The 20970-nt window shown below is 48.8% G+C and overlaps 1 protein-coding gene across 1 annotated transcript in view; it reads left to right on the forward strand.

Moving 5' to 3' along the window:
* The first annotated feature begins 4282 nt into the window (after positions 1 to 4282).
* Positions 4283 to 20970, forward strand: part of LOC144946120 (FYVE, RhoGEF and PH domain-containing protein 1-like) — a 121980-nt gene continuing 105292 nt past the window's right edge. Inside the window, exon 1 of the mRNA XM_078874875.1 lies at positions 4283 to 4729. Within this exon, the coding sequence (XP_078731001.1) occupies positions 4612 to 4729 (118 nt within the window). The 5' untranslated portion in view covers positions 4283 to 4611. The remainder of the gene's footprint in view (positions 4730 to 20970) is intronic.

The raw sequence follows: 20970 nt of genomic DNA on the forward strand, positions 1-20970 counted from the left end.
AGTCTTGAAATCAATGCTGCTGTGAATTCATGCACTTCCAGAACGCCGTGCGGCTCATGGGTTGTGTCGTGAATAATTGTGAAGCAGACGTGCCCGCCCGCTTATTTATTCTGTTGTTTAAATTCTCCACAACGACGCGAACGATTATTTTGAGTGTGATAGCGAATGTTCAAACGGCCGCCGTGACTGACGCTGTATTGTGGAGGCATTATTCAACGGAGGGCTGAAACACTGTTATTGTTTTAACATAACGCGCATGTGCAAAGCCATTGCTATGGTGTGATTTGTCTGGGAGGTGTGTGGGTGGAGATGCTGCCATATTGTTTTAGCCAGATTGTTATTTTTAACAGGAAAAGTGCTGACTACGGAAACTGCAACTTTAAGAGAGGCGATGTGGTCTCAAGTTTCCACACAATATTCCACCGCCTCAGTATAAAGGCATGGCTTGGCAAAAGGTCAAGTTATATATTTTTTCAACGTTACTTCTTCGTTTCTCTCCTCGAATTCGTCCGACACGATGCTGTATTCGTTCTAAAGTCAGCGCTTTAACATGGACGTCGCTTCGATTGCACGCACGGTTACAATTTTGTCACGGTGAATGTTCGTGAATGTTACGGCCGCAGTGGTGGCAGGAGGTCGTGGACTCGATTCCGACCCTGTTGTATATGTAATAAACGACTGGACCACGATGTCTGTCCCAGTGTCCTTTATTATTCGGTTCGTGCTGTACACCCACACGGCTGTCTTTACTCTGTAGCTTCTCCACGGTGCTGACTCCAATGTCGGCCCGATCCACAACAGCAGCTCCGCTGCTGTTTCTCTCACACAGCCCCCCTTGGCTGTACTCTCTGCTGCTCTTCTCCCTCCGCAGCTCTCACAGCTTCTTGCCCTCTCTCTCTCTCTCCGCAGCTCCTCCTGGCAGCCACACCGCTGCCTCTAACAAGCAGCCCCTCTCTCTCTCTCTCCGCAGCTCCTCCTGGCAGCCACACCGCTGCCTCTAACACGCAGCCCTCCTGGCTGTCTCCTCCCCAGCTGCACACCACTCCGCAGCTTCCTCTTATCTTCGGGGTTGGCTCCCGATCGCCGTCGGCGCCCCCCCTCTCCACACTTGCCCGCGTGGCCTCACTCTTTTCCGCTCGCACCCCGACTACCTTCCCCTTCCGGTTTACCCGCACTTCTGACACCAGTGTAATAAACGACTGGACCACGATGTCTGTCCCAGTGTCCTTTATTATTCGGTTCGTGCTGTACACCCACACGGCTGTCTTTACTCTGTAGCTTCTCCACGGTGCTGACTCCAATGTCGGCCCGATCCACAACAGCAGCTCCGCTGCTGTTTCTCTCACACAGCCCCCCTTGGCTGTACTCTCTGCTGCTCTTCTCCCTCCGCAGCTCTCACAGCTTCTTGCCCTCTCTCTCTCTCTCCGCAGCTCCTCCTGGCAGCCACACCGCTGCCTCTAACAAGCAGCCCCTCTCTCTCTCTCTCCGCAGCTCCTCCTGGCAGCCACACCGCTGCCTCTAACACGCAGCCCTCCTGGCTGTCTCCTCCCCAGCTGCACACCACTCCGCAGCTTCCTCTTATCTTCGGGGTTGGCTCCCGATCGCCGTCGGCGCCCCCCCTCTCCACACTTGCCCGCGTGGCCTCACTCTTTTCCGCTCGCACCCCGACTGCCTTCCCCTTCCGGTTTACCCGCTTAAAGCCCCGAACCTTACCCCCACGTCACATGACTCCACCCCCCGTGACGTCACCTCCGGAAGGTCGCTTACGCCCGCATTACATATATGTGGAGTTTGCACGTTCTTCCCCTGGTCACGTGGATCTTTCTCCGGGATTCACCACTTTCGCACCCTCCACATTGGGAAACAACGTGCGTACAGATTATTTGTCTGCTATAAATTGCCACGTTATGATGATAAGCCACTTCAGAATCAGAATATGTATTTATACTGGAGGAATCGGATGAGCTATGAAGCTATTTTTCACAGATGTCCAGCAGTTGTCCAGTAGATCTCCAGTAGAAGAGCTATCATGAGCTAATAGCTCAGTGGGCTTTACCTGGTAAAATCAAATAAAGTTTAGTTTAGAGGTGTGATTAAATATATATATAAATCACCAACGTGCCACGGAATTGTGGGGCATTGCCCTCCCCGTCCCCACTGCTCACGGATCACATTTTTGAAATAAAATAAAGGAAGTACCTCATTTAAGTTGTTCTTTTTTACCGACGATTTCAAGTTAAACTTCCAGATATCGATGACCACCACCACCCAGTTCCGGATTATCCCAGTAGCAAAAGTAGCTACAAATGCTACGGGCCCCGCACTTTCAAGGGCCCCGTGCTAAATGCTTTCAAGCTATCAATTCCGGTTCAGTGATTCTGCACTTGCTCTATTACTATAGTACTATACCGACTTCATTTTTATGAACGACTAGGTGTTTAAGGTTAGCGATTTGTCGTAATATCTGGCTGTATAGTAAGTTTAAAAAATGCAATTACTTTACTATGCGAGTAAAAAAAAAATGTGTTTTAATATTTGTGTTATTTATTTATGGCCCCTTTATCAAATATGCTACAGGCCCCGCACTAGCTTAATCCGGCACTCCCACCGCCACACGACTTCCGTGACAAAAAATAGTAGTCTTACCTTTTATCGCCAGGCAGAGTCGCAGATCCCCAATTTTCTTGTCTGAAAACCTTGTTTAAGATCTGACCAACTCCCACCCACAGGAAGCCATCCGGAATGTTATCATTTGCCAGTGAACGCATTGCCATTAATATTGAACGCTTGCATCGACATTAGCCATAACCGCAACGGTAACAAGAGCAGACTGGCAGACCCCATGGAACGACGAGTTACGCAAGCGGGTTTTTGTTTTGTGTCGTTTCTGGCTGTTTACAGTGAAGATATATGGACACACTCGGAAATCCAATTGTATGACCCAATTTCTCATCGCACAATTCCCTGAAAGTGCCACGGGACACCTTTTTTTTTAAAAATGTGATCGGGGGAAGCCTCCAATCTGAAGGATCATTGCTTCACCTCCCTCCACCCCTACATCCCTCTAATCCCATTCCCAGCTCCTTAGCAGATGGGAAGGCAATTCGACCAATCGTAGGCGTGGTCTGGTCTGTGTATAATGTACACAGACAAAGATCTCCCACCCCCCGTCTAGCCTGAACAGACGGTTGGGGCAAGTGCTATTAGCGAGCAGCACCGATGAAGGCCGGGTCGACACGTGAGGGGGTGGGTGGTCAGCACCACGCCCGGCCGCCTTTGTCTCCCCAGTGGCGGCATTTACACATCGCACCAGGTACTCATTTGAAGCTGAGTAGACTTTGGGGCGCCCAGAACCAAATTCAGATAATCGCCAATGGTGTTGGCAGTGAGCGGGAATCTAACTCGGGTCGGTACAAAGACAAAGATCCCCCGTGTAGCCTTAATAGACTACTGGGGCAAGTTGCTGTTAGCGAGCACCTATGAAGGCCGGCACGGCACACGAGGGGCGGGGAGGGGTAGGTGACCAGCACCGCACATACGCATGCACGCGTATGCACAGCAGCAGCTCTGCTGCCTCCAACAGCTGTACATTCTTGACTTAAAGCTTTCGTCTCTGCAGGAATTCATATTCTTTGGGTCTTACGGTAAAGTCACGTAGATAGGTTCTTTATAAGCCGCGTAAATAGGTTATTTGATAGGTTTTTTTAATCTATCTACGTTACTTTACCGAACCTATCTACGTGACTTTAGCGAAAGACCCAAAGAAGCTGTACATTCATTGCACAAATGAGTGGTGGGCTGAACTTTCCTAGACACCTCCCACTGAGAACATGAAACACACCCCCTGACTTGACACGCATATGCACCCCCCCCTCCTCCCCATCTAAGGAATGATTTATTCCAGAAGCAGTCGCGCAGAGTCGCAGTCAACTCCATGCGGTTGAGCAAGCCTGCCGGAGCACCCTTTACAAGAGAAAGTGGATGGGCCGAGCTTGCCACTCTCTCTAGCAGAAGCCATCTGACTTGCATTATCTGTGCCAGACACACGAGGCTGAGTGACCCAGTCTCCAAACACACACACATCGCACATCCTCTCTGTAACCCATATCCCTCCCACCCCAATCCCCGAGCCTTCCTCTAAGCCCTCCCTCCCTCCTCCTCCCTCCGCCTCCTGCCAACAAACTACTCGCTCCTTTTGTGTCCACTGCCGTTGTACTGTATGTTTATTTTCCTCTCTCTCTCTCGCTCACTCACTCACTTCTCCCTGGCTTTCTCTCTCTAAGTGTAACTGTGGCACAGGTCGGGCGGCGGAGAGGGGGGGGAGAGTCGGGTGACCCAAGTTTGTATCCGCTGGGAGATGCAGATGCTGGACTTTTGCAGCAGCAGCAGCAGGGAGATCATGACACCAAACTTTAAAACAAAGGAAGGACTGCGCCGGACGAGGGGGAGATAAGAGGCATCCACCCCACCCACCGCCGCACGCTGGAAGCTCACAGCAGCGTCGCGCACGGGATAGTCGCTGCTTGCGAGGAGCACAACGGCTGCTGGGGGACTTGTGCTGTTTGAGTCGCGCTCTGTCCGCGTTGAGCCGCTGCGGACGCGAGAGAGGCGATGCAGTCAGAGTCCGCGGCGGCGGCGCGGAGCCTGGCGATGAACGGGCGGGAGGACGTGAGCGTCTCTGCGAAGGGAAGGCGTCGGAGGCTTGCGCTCAGGAAGGAGTGCAACGGCGGTGAGTTCCAGCCGGGAAGACACGAGACCGAGCCGCCGCGCAGTTTCGCCGGCGTGCCCTCTGTGGACGCGCGCGCGCGTGCGTTTTTACGCGTTAATTTCGGTGACCCGAGTTCGATTCCCAACACCGGTGACGATTATCTGAACCGGTGCCGGGCCTCCCCTGCGTCGACTCAGACTCAAATGAGTAGCTGGTTGCAGTGTGTACACATCGCCGCTGGGGAGACAAAGGCGGACGGGCGTGGTGCTGGCCACTCCTCGCGTGCCGTGCCGGCCTTCATAGGTGCTCGCTAACATTACTTGCCCGTAACAGTCGGCTAATTCAATACGGGGGACCTTTGTCTTTGTTTGTATACGTGTGGGGGAACTGTAGTTGTCGTGGTTAGCATGCGCTGATAGGAACCCCAGTGATCTGAGTTCGATTCCTGCTGATAAGTCGTCATCAGCGGTGAATATCCGAATTGGTCGTGGGCCATACCGAGGTCAACTCAGCCCTAAATGAGTACCTGGTATGGCGTGTAAACAGGTCTTTGGGGGTTGAGGCTGTCCACGCAGCCCATGCATGTTGTGTGCTGACCTTCAGTGGTTGCTCGCTAATGGCACTTGCCCCCAACAACCTGAAGAGGCTTTGTGGGCGATAAGAATCGTTGTATATACACGCGTGAAGCTGCGGAACCTTTGTCGTGTTCGTAGCTTTGTTTTCGCTTGGCATTTTTGGTTCGAGAGCAAGGGGCTCACAAGTGGACGAATTGTGAGTTTAAATCCTGGTTTTGGGGCAGATCGATCCAGATCACCACCGGAGATCGATTCCGGATTCAATAATAATAAAATATTGAGCAACACTTTACAAGTTGGGGGTGGGTGACTCTCAATGTCCATGACTGGTCGCCACCATAGGAATCGGGGGGATTTTCACCACTGGCTTAGGGCCAGATACGAACCTCGCTCCGAGCCTGGTTTGAGCAGGTGAGACACTGTGCATTGTTTCCATGATCTGTGTGTAAATGTTGTTTGCTGCGAACTGCCACCACTCACGCCCGCTGTGCTCACGAGCTCTCTCTCTCTCTACCCCTGTAAGCCGCTTGCTCAGCGCGTGTCTTTACGGTTCCTATTTATGTAGATACATGCAAATATCTTTACATATGCAAATTGTGTTGTTATACTGCACGTGAAGTGAGCGTGTATTGCCCATCAATAGCCATTAATATGAATGCACAAACAGACTCTGCATCCGAAGTCATAAATATGCTAATATCACACAAGCACGAGATAAATGTACCCACAAGCGCATATAGAGAACACAACGATCCGTACAGACCCCTGCGCTGTTAGCGAACACCTATTATTGCCGACACGATTTGAGTTCAACATTAATGCAAACATGAGCGAGGGGGTGGGTGGGGGTGGTGGTGTGGCCAGCACCATTTCCTTGCCACCTTTGGTTCTCTCCAGGTCCGCTGCTTTACACACCGCACGAGTGTCTCGTTTAAGACTGAGTGGATGGATCGCACTTGAGGTTTCAGGACACGTTGCGATATCACCGGTCACCGACGTTTGGAATTGAACTCCAGTTTATCTCTGCGTTCGTAGGACATTGCGTGAAGCAGCTGCGGCACCACCGCTCCCCAGATCCACACACAAAAGACACAGCTGCACACGTTCCCCCTACTTCAAATCCGGTCCTTAATTCTGGGCTTATATTCATCCCAGCTTTTGCTTTTGTGCGCCACCAATGAATGGAAATGGATAAGAAAATTCGAGTGCGTTATAGCATCTGCAGAATCCTACAAACACGCATATCGCCCCGTAGAGCCTTAACAGACTTTTAGAGCAAGTGCGGTTAGTGAGCACCCATGAAGGCCGGAACGGCACACGAGGTGAGTGGGTGGCTGGCCCCACGCCTCACCGCTTTTGTCTCTCGAGTGGCGATGTGTAACACGCCGCACTAAGTACTCATTTGAGGTCGAGTCGACCTAGGGGACGCCCAGGACCGTTTCAGATATTGGTCACCGGTGTTGGCCGCGAGCGGGAATCGAACTCGGGTCGCCGGGTTCGAAGCGCAGCGCGCTAACCGCTGCACTGTCGCTCACACACACAGAAACACACAGACACACACGATCATTATATGGCTCTTACAACGGGCCTCATTAATCGCAGCTTGAGCTTTGCTTGCCGTGTTGTGCGACCACTGAAGACTTCAACGTTACGAGGGCAGCAGAGCTTTCACTTTGCTCGGGGCTTGTTGTGCCGTCGCATGAGCTCACTTGCCCTCTGGCCGGGCTTCTTCACACGAGGTCCCTTGTCTCTGGGAACTCTGCGTCCCGCCGGCACAAGCCTCGCCACTGTGTCGTGCCACTTGCACAGACCGCTGCTCACAACACTCGGCAGACAATTGCGCGTTGACACACGAGCACATGCACATACAGCACGCGCGGGTCACTCCGGTATGTTATTGTTTGTTTGTTCCCATTACACATTTAGAAACATGCGTTTGGATTATTGCGATCATTTTGCTGCTGTGACTGTCCACGTGATGAGCCACTTCGTTGACCTATCATTTGTGGCCAGGTCGCTTCTGCAAAATGAGCCGTACAGCTCAGTGGGCCTTACCTGGTTAGTTAAAGCGTGGATGAGTTGTATTTACACTATGAGACCTCCTTTGCCAGTGGCAAAATATAGTAGTAGGTTTTTACCCTTTCAACTGGTACAAAAACTGACACCTTTATACAAGGCATCATGTTTGCAATAACCACAACACAAGCAGTCAAAATGCATTTTGACTGCTTATGTTGTACCAGTTGAAAGGGTAAAAACCTACTACTATGAGTTGTATTTGTTTGTTGTTTAGTTTCCTATACTTTGCACTCCTATCGTGTTTTGTATTATTCTTGTAACCTTCTGACCTGACATCTTTGAGAAAAAAGAACTACTGTATGAAGCTCATCGGCCTCGTCCTGCAGTATAAATAAATATTGTGCTTCTGACGAGAGTATGGCTGTGGTCACGCCGAGGCTGCCTGCAAGTCTGTCTGTCCCTTGCGAAAGAGGATAATGATCCTCAATCGGATTTCACCTGGTTTAATAGTGCAGATTGGTTCATCACGTTGCTCATCTTTTACAACACAACTACCAAAGAACCACGCGCGCTGCCTCTTGCACGAGTCCAAACAACTTATGGGATCAAGATTAGCCTCCAGTATATGTTTAGTCTTACCCTGTAGACGATTTAGGTGCGACGTGCCCAGCGTGCACACCCGCCCACCTTTGTCTCCCCGACGCGTATGTTTGTGGACACAGCAGGAGGTCATTATTTAATGTTGAGTGTAGCAGTTACAAATAAAGACAAAGACCCCCCGTATAGCCTTAACAGAATGATGGGACAAATGCTGTTAGCGAGCACCTATGAAGGACGGCACAGCACACGAGGGGATGGGTGGCCAGCACCACGCCTGACCGCTTTTGCCTCCCCAGTGGCGATGTTTACACATCGCACCAGGTACTAATTTGAGGCTGAGTCAACCTAGGGGAGGCCCAGAACCAGTTCAGATAATCATTACTGGTGCTGGCCGTGAGCGGGAATCGAACTCGGGTGGTTCGGCTTCGTACCGCAGCGCGCTAACCGCTACACTACCATGCACACAGGCACGGATGAAGCAAGCGTGCACACACAAAGCACAATTGAATTAAACAGGATGCAGCGACGGGAGGGATGCCACCTTTCCAACAGCCCAATCCCCCAAGACGTATTCTCAGCCAGCCTAAGTCTCTCAAAACTGTAATACAGTTCGACTCAATACCGCTGACCAGGTCTCGGTATGAGTCAATAACTGCCACCCGAAACACAGATGCCAATTCCCGGAGAGGTGGGTTAAATTCCCACCTCGGATGCCTTGCTGTGTGGAGTGTGTACGTCCACCCATGCAGATCAAGGGGAGGATGCAAACATGTCCAGCGGTTTAATCTGGTTTCCTCCCAAATAGCTGAACAAATCAAGAACATACGACGTCATTGGTGTTTACCAACAGTCCGAATACTGACAAACATGACCTGCATATTAATGAATTGGGATGACAGAGCAGCAACATCGCCCCCTACTGGGAAAACAAAAAGCTTGACAGGACCCCCCTGAAAAAAATGAGTCTTGAGTCCCAGTGTGACTTTTCCTGACTAAACAAGTATTTTATTTCATATATATTTATTGAGAGGTTCAAGAGATGATCAGATATGATGTGCCACTGGTTTTCTCTGTGGATGAGAAGTGAACCTAAAGCACATGTTAAGCAGTGCGTCAACAACTCCGCAACGATTCCCACTCACCCCTGACACAAATACAAAGATGCCCCGTGTAGCCTTTAGCATGCTCTAGGGGTAAGCGCTGTTCGTGAACACGTATGAATGCTGGCATGGCACACGAGGGGTGGTGGATGGCCAGCACCACGCCCAGCCGCTTTTGTCTCCCCAGTGCTCATCGGAGGTGCGGTGCTGATGCTTACACACAGCCCCCGTGTAGTGATTTACTGCTGAGTCGACCTAGGGGAGGCCCAGGGCCGGTTTAAATAAACTGTTGTTGGTCTCGTTAGTTGCACAGGGCGATATTCAACGACGCCACCGCTCCCAACTGCGGGAGGCACGCACGTGCCCCGGACACGTACACATCCACATTGTTATAGATTTGCATAAGCATTGTGCGTCCTGCACTCATAAACACCCTGTGTTTATGAGGGCAAGACTTGATGTTTAGAAATGCTCGAAGTTCGGCTCAGCATGCGGATGTGTGTGAGTGTACACGTGCATATACGCACGCTCTGAATTGTACAAAGTCTAGCGCTGTGTGGCAAAGACAAAGACCCCCCCGAGTGGCGATGTGAGCACACCGCACCGGGTACTCATTTGAGGCTGAGTCGACATGGGGGTGGCCCAGGACCGGTTCAGATAATCGTCACTGGTGTTAGCCGTGAGCACAGACACACACACAGACACACGCACAGACACGCACACAGACACACACGCGCACAGACACGCGCACAGACACGCACACAGACACACACACGCACAGACACACGCACAGACACACACACAGACACACGCACACGTGGTACTCTTCTTTCGTATGGCTGATGTAGATTCAGAGAAACAACTACGATAATCAGAGTAACACATGACACGTGGTCATAAGAACGAGGGCTCTATTACAAAATCACTTTCAGACCAGCAACATAAAGCATGCTCATAGGTTAGCTCCCAATTATGTAAAAAAAAAGTTTGCAGCCAGAGTTATAGCTTCTAAACTTGGACCTAATTCCTTAGGAAGCTAATGTATTGAAGCCACGTCTTTAGAGTCATGCTGTTTAAATGATTCACGGGGCTCTGTGCGGGCCATCAGAGCTAAATCGCAGTCTGAGTGGGCTTGGCATGCTTGCGTAAGCAGCGATGAAAGAGATGACTATGAAAGAGATGATGACGATCAGGTTTCATCATCCGATATATGATGAAATGCCATTACAGTATACTGCGTAATCTATTCGATGCTCATTCGATCCGTGCACTCGGCAGAATTCAAACTCACTCTTGCTCAAAGTCCAGGGAAGGTTTATTTCTCATGGCGGGCGTGGGATGAACCCTTATCAAGCAAGCGGCGCTGCCTTGCTACGTGTGTGCCTTGGCTGCTTGTCAGGCCGTGGTACTCGCAGTACAACGTGTCTACGGCTCGCGGAGTACGTGCGTAACGTAACCACGAGGGTGGCGCGTGTCGCAGGATGTTTCGTTACGAATGCTCGCATCTGATACGTTCATTTGCGTGTCTTTCAGCACTCATCTTTAGCATATATATCTGTGTCTATAAATGTGTAGCGGTTAGCGCGCTGTGCTGCAAACCTGGCGACACGTGTCCGATTCCCGCTCACGGCGAATACCAGTCACGATTGTCTGAACCGGTCCTGGGCCTCCCCTAGGTCGACACAGCCTCAAATAAGTACATGGTGCGGTGTGTAGAAGCATCGTCGCTAGGGAGACAAAGGCAGCCGGGTGTCATGCTGGCTACCCACCCCCTCGTTTGCTGTGCCGGCCTACATAGGTGCCCGCTCGCAGCACTTGCCCCAACAGTCTGTTCAGGCTATACGGAGCGTCTTTGTCTTTGTATATTTCTGTTAACATATATCCACGTATTGCTCGCACGTGTTTATTCACAACATCCGGCAAGGTGACACTGTGGTCAGAGCACTTGACCCAGAGTTGGAAGGTTTTGCGAGTTCAAATACCGTTTGGGGATGAGTGTGTGTTCAACCCCCGTGATCTCTCCGGCGTCAATGAAATGGGTTTGCATTTGTGTGCGGGATGTCAACAGTGGTTGGTTATCATTTGGATATACGGGCACCCACCATAGGAATGGGGAATTTCCACCATTGTCACCGAATGGAGACGAATGGCCACCCCAAAGACATGTCTCTCCACGAAGGGCAATTGTCTCAGCTCAGCGCAGGAGTGTGCGGCCCTGGTAATTGTCTGCATATGGACATTGCGGGTAATTCGGTAATTGCTGGTCACGTTTCAAATGTTTCCTAAAGCCCTGCATGCAGTGGCCTGTACACACGAGCCATTATCTCGCTATTTACAGCCAGGCAAATGAGCAGACTTTTATAATGTCTCTCCCCACCCGTCATCCCCCCCATCCCCCCCAGCATGCACCCAGTCCATTACCTCGAGGCCATAGTTGAATTAAAACCCGAGAACCCCGACTGTGTCCAGATGGGAGTGGGAGATATGGCACCGCGGGATTTGTGATATTGGAACGGAAGATGTTTCAACAGCGCATCGTGTTATTTAGCAAACCGTACCTGCCTCTCGCAGGACACGGGCGATGACATTGGGAAGTTACATCAAACCGAGCGGATGAGTGGAAGGATGCCAATAAGAGTTGCACGATCAATCATTAATTTGTGACGTCATGTTAATTGAGTACGAAAGAAACCATTGAAATGGCCGGGTGGCTCAGAGGTGGAGCGAGTGCCTCCGTTTTGGAAGGTTGCAAGTTAAAATCATCATCCACTGGTGTCCATAAAATAGTACCACTTTGTAGACAAGTCAATAGTCATTGTCCTTTGGATAAACTCGGACCCCGCCATAGGAATGTGTAATTTCCATAACAAACAGGGGATTCATTCCTCAATGCTCAAGTGAGAAATGTTCACGTTGACTTTTTCTTTACATTAGCACAGAATACGAAAACACTATAAATGCATCTTAATTTACAGTCAACCTACTAAATTCAGGACGCAACCACCTACAGGGCCTGTAGACGGGAGTATGGCAAATCTAGAATTAAAGGTTGTGGATAGACTATCGTGTTTATATAACAGGCGTTTGAGAGTTGTATCCCTTTTGCATGTGTTGATTTTTTTTCTCATGGTAGTTTTACGGGAGGGAGGAAGAGTTACTTCATCCCTCCCGTAAAAATAAATCAGATTTGACCAAACAAAAGCACAAGTGACCACTTCAAAGAAAACTCACCTGAACAAAAAAAAGCCTTTGAAATTCAGCGAGGCGTTTCTGTGTTAAAGAATAATTATCAACACAGACACACGGGGGCTTAAAGGTCTATGGGTTCCTTAATTATACTTTCCTGTGGGGTTTAGTGCATTCTTCTAAGTACTATGAAGCATGAAACCCGAGTTGGTTTCCAGACCGTGGCGAACGCGAGCGGGGAGTGACATCGGAACTGGTTATGGGTTTCCCCTTCCCACTCACCAAGTCGCACTCACCAGGATGATGATGTATGGTCAATTTTAGCAGGTAAGGCCCACTGAACTATTTAGCATCTTTCGATTTAAAGCTTTTGTGACTGCATGGATTCATATTCTTGGTTGTTTTGGTAAAGTCACGTAGAAGGGAAATAATAAAAAAATAACATAATAAGATAAAATTCTCACGACGTTTCGGCCACAACACAAGCAGCCATCCTCAGGTGAAGAACAGGGCTGTCGGAAAGACAGCGTCCTAATGAGTCATCTTTCTGACAGCCCTGTTCTTCACCTGAGGACGGCTGTTTGCGTTGTGGCCAAAACGTCGTGAGAATTTGATCTTATTACGTTTTATTTTTATTAATTTATTATTTCCCTTCTATGTGACTTTACCAAAATAAGCAAGAATATTTAGCATCTATTTCAGAAGTGACCTGGCCAAAAAATGATAGTTCAACTAAGTGGCTTATCATGCGGAAATGTCCTGCAGCAAAATAATCTAAACACGCGTTGATTCTAAATGTGGAGGGAAAAACCGGAGGACCCGGATAAAAATCCACGCGACCACGGGGAGAGAGACACGCAAAGTCCAGATGTATATGCATCAGAGTCGGGATTGAACCCACGACCTCCTGCATACGATACAGACACATGGGGGCATAAAGGTCTTTGGCTTCCTTAATTTTCATTTCCTGTGGGGTTAGTGCACTGTGCTATGTAGCATTAAGCAGGCGAGCCGAGTTCGATTCCCGACCGTGGCTAACATGAGTGGTGAGTGACATCGGAACTGGTTTTGATCACCAAGCCGCACTAACCAGGGTGATAAAGTATGGCCAATTTTAGCAGGTAAGACCTACTGAGCTATACAGCTCTTTTTCAGAAGCCACCTGGCCACAAACGATAGCTCAACGATCTGCACGACCAACAGGACGCGGGGAGGCGTTCATCCGTCTGTGGCTTTACAAAGGAAGTGATTTAGCGTGATTAATACGGCTTTATAATAACCCATCGGTGAACCAAGTGTGGCATACAACACACGGATTTCTTGCCAGTCTGTCATGCTGCCATCCTATCATCCTTCCAGGCCAGTAAATAAAGTACCACTTTGTGGGTGCAGTAAACAGTGGTTGTCTTACACATCGACTCCTCTACTTACGAACAATCGACTCACGAACTTTCAGAGATAAGAACAAATCTGTCCATATGTCCAGTTGCCTATTCGGACCAAGAGACGTAAGTTCAGCCGTGGCGCAATAGATGTCGGTGGTAGCATCTACCAGTGGCATCTACATCTACAGGAGATAATACAACTTTTAAAGCCACGCCGTGCAACACTTTTACAATCGACAGGAGTAAAGTTGGACTTACGAACAAATCGACTTACGAACACACGTCTGGAACCTAACTCGTTCGTAAGTAGAGGAGTCCCTACACATCAACCGGCCCTTGCCATGGGAATGTATAATTTCCACCACTGACTCGGAGCTGAACGGATAAATGTCCTCCCCCCCCACCACCATAACTTTTTTGAAGGCGCGTCGACTTTTAATAAGCGTGTGGCGATGTGTGATTACTCGCAACGACACTCGCCCGTGGGGACGAGTGGAGTCGTCCCACCACTCGTCGCTGGAGAGGTTCTTCTGCAAAAAAATAATTATCGTTCTAAAAAAAGTGTTTGCGATGTTCACCGATGTTACGACTGTACCGTGACACGCAAGTTAGTTCACACCATCAGCAAAGCGTTCGTATGAATACAAAAACAAGGAAAGGAGCACGCTGCGTAAAAGGACGTCGTGAATGCATCCTGCAAATGGGGTTTTGTAATTGGTATTATTATTATTATTGCCTCCAAATGGCTCACCAAGTGTACAGTTGTGCCCTCTGGAAGAACGCCAACTACGTTCCACTGCTCACTTCATACTCAGGCCCTTTGTCAGCCCCGACGACGCTTGCATCGTGCTGCATTGTGGCTTTGCTTCAAACATTCCGCTATTAAAAACACAAGAAAGCAAACAAATGAATCACTAGCGAGGACTTTTTTTTTGTCCGCGACAGTCCAGAAACTCCCCGCCGCTGGCTTTTCCGAATGTTGACTCAAAGGAAACAACAAACGTTTCCCAAACTTTTTTTGTAACTTTCTTTTGTTTCAAGAAAAACCTCAACGTCTTGCTCTCTTCTTCCTGCCCTTCTAGGCCGACGATGCAACAGTCAAGTTATTGTTCAAGCTCCCGTGACACGAATTGGGGTTGGGGGGGGGTGGAGGCGAGGGGGGGGTGTAGAGAAAACCGCACCGCTCTGCCTGAAAGTGTTTTTTGGCCGACACTGTACCCGCATTGGTGCTTGAGCGGGGGGGGGGATGGGAAAACGAGCAAAAGCCAAGCTATTCTTGAACCTGCCCGAATCATTTGAAATAAACCCCGACCGCCCAATGCGCTTTCTTGCATTGTTTGCACACTTGGATGCATCGACCACAATCAGCCGTGCGCGTGTCACTTTGCTCTGCCGTCTGATTCTGTCTCTCTCTCTCTGTCTCTCACTCCGCTAACTCTCACGCTTCATGAACAGGCGCGGCTGTGGACACGCCTTGCTCACGAGGGAAACGACCCCATCGATGGCAAGGAGTGAACTCAGACGGCGCAAAAACTAAAGAGACACAGAGGGGGCACTAACCGGTAACCTTCGGTAAACCAAGCGATGTTTGTTTAACACGAAGGAGATTTTCGCGACCAATATCATCCACAACAGAGGTTTTTTTGGGTTCGATCGCGTAAATATATGAATGTGTCGTTAAAACCCGCCACCACCCGACACAGCCAACTAGTAAGGGTTGTCACGTAAACAGAACGTGCCAATTCCTTACTAGTACAGCACATAGCTAGTTGTAATTATTGACGAAACGTACTCAGATTGTAAATGTTGTGGCTTGGCTCTCCAACACACCGGTTATTGCTGTACTAGTGACGAATTGGCCACGTTCTGTTGACGTGACAACCGTTACTAGTTGACTGTGTCGGGTCGTGGCGGGTTTAACTACACATTTATATATTGACGCGATCTAACCCCAAAAAAAACTCTATTGTGGACAAGCGGTGTTTGTTTGGCACATCCAACTCTGCTGATGGGCCTCAAAATGACAAAAATCGTTCCACGCCATTGCGTGTTCAAACGCACCAATGCCGCTGCTTTCAACGTAAAGACTTGCGGGGCAATTACTGCGGAGCCCCCCTCCCCCCACCCCCGTGCGGCCGAGTGACATTTTATTTTGCATGGCTGAATATGGAAGTGAAAGCGATTGATTTAATTTATTTCGGCAAAGTGGCTCCGCGCTCCTCCGCTCGAGTTGGCCAACTGCCAAGGCGAGGTTCACGCCTCGAGGTTGAATTCGAGACAACAATGTCACGGCGAGCTTCGAGACGTCTGCCGATCCGCTGTGACAGGCAGGCGAGCCGAGTTCGATTCCCGCTGCTCACGGCCAGTGTCCATGGCGAACAATATGAACCGGTCCTGGGCCTCCTCTGAGTCGACTCGGCCTTAAATGAGAACCTTGGCACGGTGTGTAAACATCAGCACTGGGGAGACAAAGGTGGCCAGGTCTGGTGCCGGTTACACACCTCCCCTGGCTTGTGTACCGTGCCGGCCTTAATAGGTGCTCGCTGACAGCGCTTGCCCTCCGCCAGTGTGTTAAAGGCTATATATGGGGGATATTTTTCTGTGTTTGTCGTACAACGAGCTCACACGCTCGGCAGGATCCCCCAGCATGCAACCCTGCACTGTTCTCCAGGGGAAGGCCGGCCAATCCCATCGCTCGCAACAACAAAATATCACGGCTGTTTTCTTAACACTCGGGACCTGTCAAACACAAATGTCAAGCCTCGGCTTGTCGAAGAGGCCAACCCATTTTGTGTTACCTTAAGGGGACTCGGTCGTGCGCCTCGGTCCAATAGAAACAGCGCAAGTGAAATAACTCGAATGCACTCGGAGTAATGACTGTGAGAGTCATTGCCGGTTACTATGGCACATCGGGGGTACAAGGCAAATACAATCAGAACACTGCTCTGTTTTGTACACATATATAATTAGATCACTTAAGGCTGTCAGCCTATATGCTTTGCAGAACGTTATTTTCAAGCAGAATTTCGTTTGAGCCAAGCAAACTCTGGACCCGAGTCTAGGCTGTTTCAACAAATGTGGCCGGATTGCCAGACGGTGTTGACGTGCACACTCCATGTACAAATGCCGCTGGAAAATCTCGGCCCGCGAAGGCAATAGTCTGACGCACCGATATAGATCTGTTCTAGATTTGAAGCTTTCGTGACTGCAAGGATTCATATTCTTAGGTTTTTTCGGTAAAGTCACGTAGGTAAAAAATTTAAATTAATAAAAGTAAAATTAAATTAAAATCACGACGTTTCAGAGGCAACACAAGCTTCCGTCTTCAGGTGGAACCGTCACAGCACGATAGCTTTATCAAGTGAGAGAGATTCCAAAAAACAGTATTTGTATATATACTGGTTGAGGGTGGGAGGAGCCAAGGTAGGCCCTGAATATTATTTTTGTGAGGTTCGGTGCGGCTGAAGCACGCTGTTAGGAATGAGCCTTTGTTGTGTAAACTAGGTGCGGATGATCTGTGTTATACGTGGACACGCAGATTGGAGTCCTGCTTATGCATTTTCTTGAATAAATAAAAGCAAGTTAGTTCCAATGAGGCACGCCATTTAGTTTATCTCCGGATTCTTAGACGAATTATTTCGTGTTCGTGCTTACCACATTTCCATCCGAGAAGACGGCACAGTGGTGTGGATTGTACTGCTTAAACAGCCTTGTGGGCAATGCGAGTGTGGTGAGTGAGTGGCTGTTAGCCATTCACAGAGAAGGCCCTTTTAAAGCCATTGTACACACCGCCTGGCCATCCCGCCAACAGCTGTTCCATTCACAACAGAAGCCCCAGTGTTTGGCACATTTGTACAAAACCATGTTTGACACTCACAGTTTCTAGACATGTCCATGTATAGAGGTGTACAATAATGAAAATGTATGTACACATGGGAAGCCTCGCCGAGTCTCACGAATCCTTTTCAGAGGGGTCCTGTCAGGGATGTTTGTTCTGATTTATTTGTTGTTGTTGGTGAACGGGATTCAAATTGGGAGTACCCTGAGAAAAGCTGCAAGTGTGATGTAAGAACACAGAAAGACACAACACGGACAGATAACGAAACCTAACCTACTTCATGTGCTACATTGCAAACTGGACATCTCTGACGAGTGACACAATCTTTAAAACCCTACACCACGGTACGTATGTACATTGAACTTCTTTCGCACCATACGTAGCCAACCGTGCTAATCTGAGATGCGGGGAAAGGACAACAAACTAAACACAAATAGCACTGTGAGTTTTCAATCGAGATTTAAAAGTGCATCAGCTCCGGTTAACTTCCTAACATCGGACGGAAGAGCATTCCAGATGGCCACAGAAGTGCACCTGCGATGACTGCAATTGTTCGACGGCTAGCCAAAAGGCGCCGCTGTGAGAATGACCGCACTTTGCGTGAAGGTTGATGCTCCTTGATGAGATCGGCAAGATATTGTGGTTCATTTGTGGCGAGCACTTTGTGTGCAGTGAGCGTGACCTTATAACCTATTCGTTCGGCAACCGGAAGCCAACGCTGCTCGGCAACCGGAAGCCAACGCTGCTCGGCGAGCACTGGACGGGCATCCAGTGCAGATACGTCGTGGTGGCGATCAAGGGACACGCTGTGGGCTTGGGAAGGAGGCCTCGCTGGAAGGGCTCCGTGGATGGTCGGTGAAACCGATGAGCGAGTGGCAGCCAAACGAAGAAAACGAAACTGAGAGGTCGTCCGTCGTCAAGATATGCTCGCTTCGAGTGGACAAAGCTCGATGGATCGCTGTGTCGCGAGGCCGTGAACGATGGCGTCGGTGGCGAGATGTTAACTACCTCACCTGGTATGCAGGAGGTCGTAGGTTCGATCCCGACCCTGACGCCTGCTGTATATTCAGAGTTTGCGTTTCTGTCTCCCCGTGATCGTGTGGATTTTTCTATGGGTCCTTCGGTTGTTTTCCTTCCACGTTTAGGATCAACACGTGTTTAAGAGTATTTGGCTGCTATACATTTCCACATCATAAGCCACTTCGTTGAGCTATCATTTGCGACCAGGTCGCTTCTGAAAAAAATCTGTTTAGCTCAGCGGGCCTTACCTGGTAAATAACAATAATAGTCTGAGGTTTTTTTTTTTTAAACGACATAGGGAGGAGGTCTTCACTCAGCAGTGGATCGATCATGGCCGCCGGCGACGACGATGCCGACAACGTGATAATATTTTGCTTCGACGATCGGTGTAAACGCTCGCTTTACGACCGTCGGACCTCTGGAGGTGACATCGGCGCATAGCGGCAGCGTGGCTCTGAGAAAGGAGCGTTCTGTTTAGCCACGCGTTTCAATGGAGCTCTTTGATGATATGCATTAACTGAGCACAATCTAATTCGTGAGCAACAGTGTGTGGCATTCAATTCACGTTCATTGTGTGTAGTGAACTCACTGTACAGTAAGCACCTTTTATCTATATGTATTTCAGGTGGCACTGCTAGTGGTTAATTACTAATGCTTTCTTATTCGTGGGAAATAAACAACTCCATGTGATTCTTGCACTGTTTTGGCCCGATATTTGCGGAAATACGAAGAAATTACTGCCCACTCTTATCCATCACAAATACACAAATAATAGCGTTACAGTGCTTGCTACTTATGGAAAACTATTCTGGGTGACTTGTTCATTTATATGGAATTAATGTACCACCACTTGTGCAGGGTTCCTCTTTTCTGTGACTGAAACGTGGATAATAGCTTGACATTTTGACTGCCACAACGTGGATAATAGCATGATATGTGACGCCACTTCCAGATTGCTTCTATAATCAACAAAAAAATGCAAGACAATGGGAAAAAATCTAGATGCAAATAACTGATTTTAATTTTTATAATGTATTCAGGCCGTATAGTTGCAAGCAACATGGTTGTGGACAATGGGAGTTCTTGTGCTTCGTGTGTGTAGGCCCGAGTGGCATTTAAGGACCAAAACGTGTGAATTGTAACGGTGTCGAAGTAGACTTCTTTATTGCTACAATTAAATTCACGTTATGGCAGTTCAGCGTATATGTTATGGAATAGCGTGAATATAGCTACAAACACAAATTACACAAAGATGCCCCTCTGAGCCTGATTGTCGACGCAGGTGATAGTGGCGAGTGCCTATTACTGCAAACGGAAGGTTTGGCTGGCAAAGTTTGTCCCTGAAACTGTCAAATATTTAAGTCTGAGTTAACCTGCAGGAGGCCCAGGCCAGGTTCGTATAGAACTTACTGCTGGTGTGGGTCATGGGCAGGAATCAAACCCAGGTTTTAAAGATGGTAAGACATTTTATATTGCCGTGATCACGCTATGCCCTTACTCCGTGTCGCAAACACTCATACAAATTTTGCCCATGGAATGTAATTAGATGTTCAAACGTGACGGTATTTTGACAAGCAGTAGGGAAGGAATGTATAATTTAGACAACTGGCCTTAAGGGAATCAACATATATAACATTTAATAATAATACAAATTCTTACCACTCAACAATAACAGGGATCGCATGTGTTTGCGTACACATTGTACACTTAAATACACAAACAGTGGAAAACGTACAATGCAATAACCTTGCTTGCCTGTGGCGATGCTCAAACGCTATAGTTCGGTATATATATAATTAATATGGGATGAAAAAAGTGGGAAAAGGTAAATGTCCAGCCCTGAAATTGCCTGCTCCACTCGGGAAAGTTCAATAGGGCCCCTTTAAACGGGTCTTTGGACGAATCTTCCACGCAGTTCCAAACGTTTTGGAAGACAGCCAAAGTCCCCACGCTTGACCCCACCGCTCACGACCTGCCGATAGACGACCTGCTGCACCCACGCATAGGTGGGCAGTAGCGGGAGGGAGGGGGGGGCTTTAAAAAAAGAGCTGTATAGCTAATCGGATTCCTCCTCTGTAAAGAAAGTCTTGATTCTGAAGAAAGTTGCTCCACTGTTTAAGTGGCCGTGCCGGCAGATGGAATCGAACAGGCGAGCTGTACGTATGTTGGGCTTCTTTCACTACCGTGCATAGCCAACCGTGCTAGTCGGAGGTGCGGAACCTCTAGATCGCAAGCCCAGTTCGTTAACCATTACACTGCGGTGGCAGCATGCCACGCGTGGGGTACACCAGGTATATTGGACCTAAATATGGAATTTGACCCAGTGATAATGAATGTAGCGCACCGGCTTTGCATTGCATTCATCTAAAACCGAAGCTGTGCTCCACGTTTAACATAAACGTGGTGTGGCCTTCTCCAACCTTGAAACTATGAAACTATTAAAAATATATATTTTACTAGGTATCACTTGAGCTGTATAGTTAGATTTTAGAAACTAACCTGGCGACATGTGGAAATGTATAGCAGCCACGCGTGTTGT

This window comes from Lampetra fluviatilis, chromosome 40 (genome assembly GCF_964198595.1).
Source record: "Lampetra fluviatilis chromosome 40, kcLamFluv1.1, whole genome shotgun sequence".
Lineage (NCBI taxonomy): Eukaryota > Metazoa > Chordata > Hyperoartia > Petromyzontiformes > Petromyzontidae > Lampetra > Lampetra fluviatilis.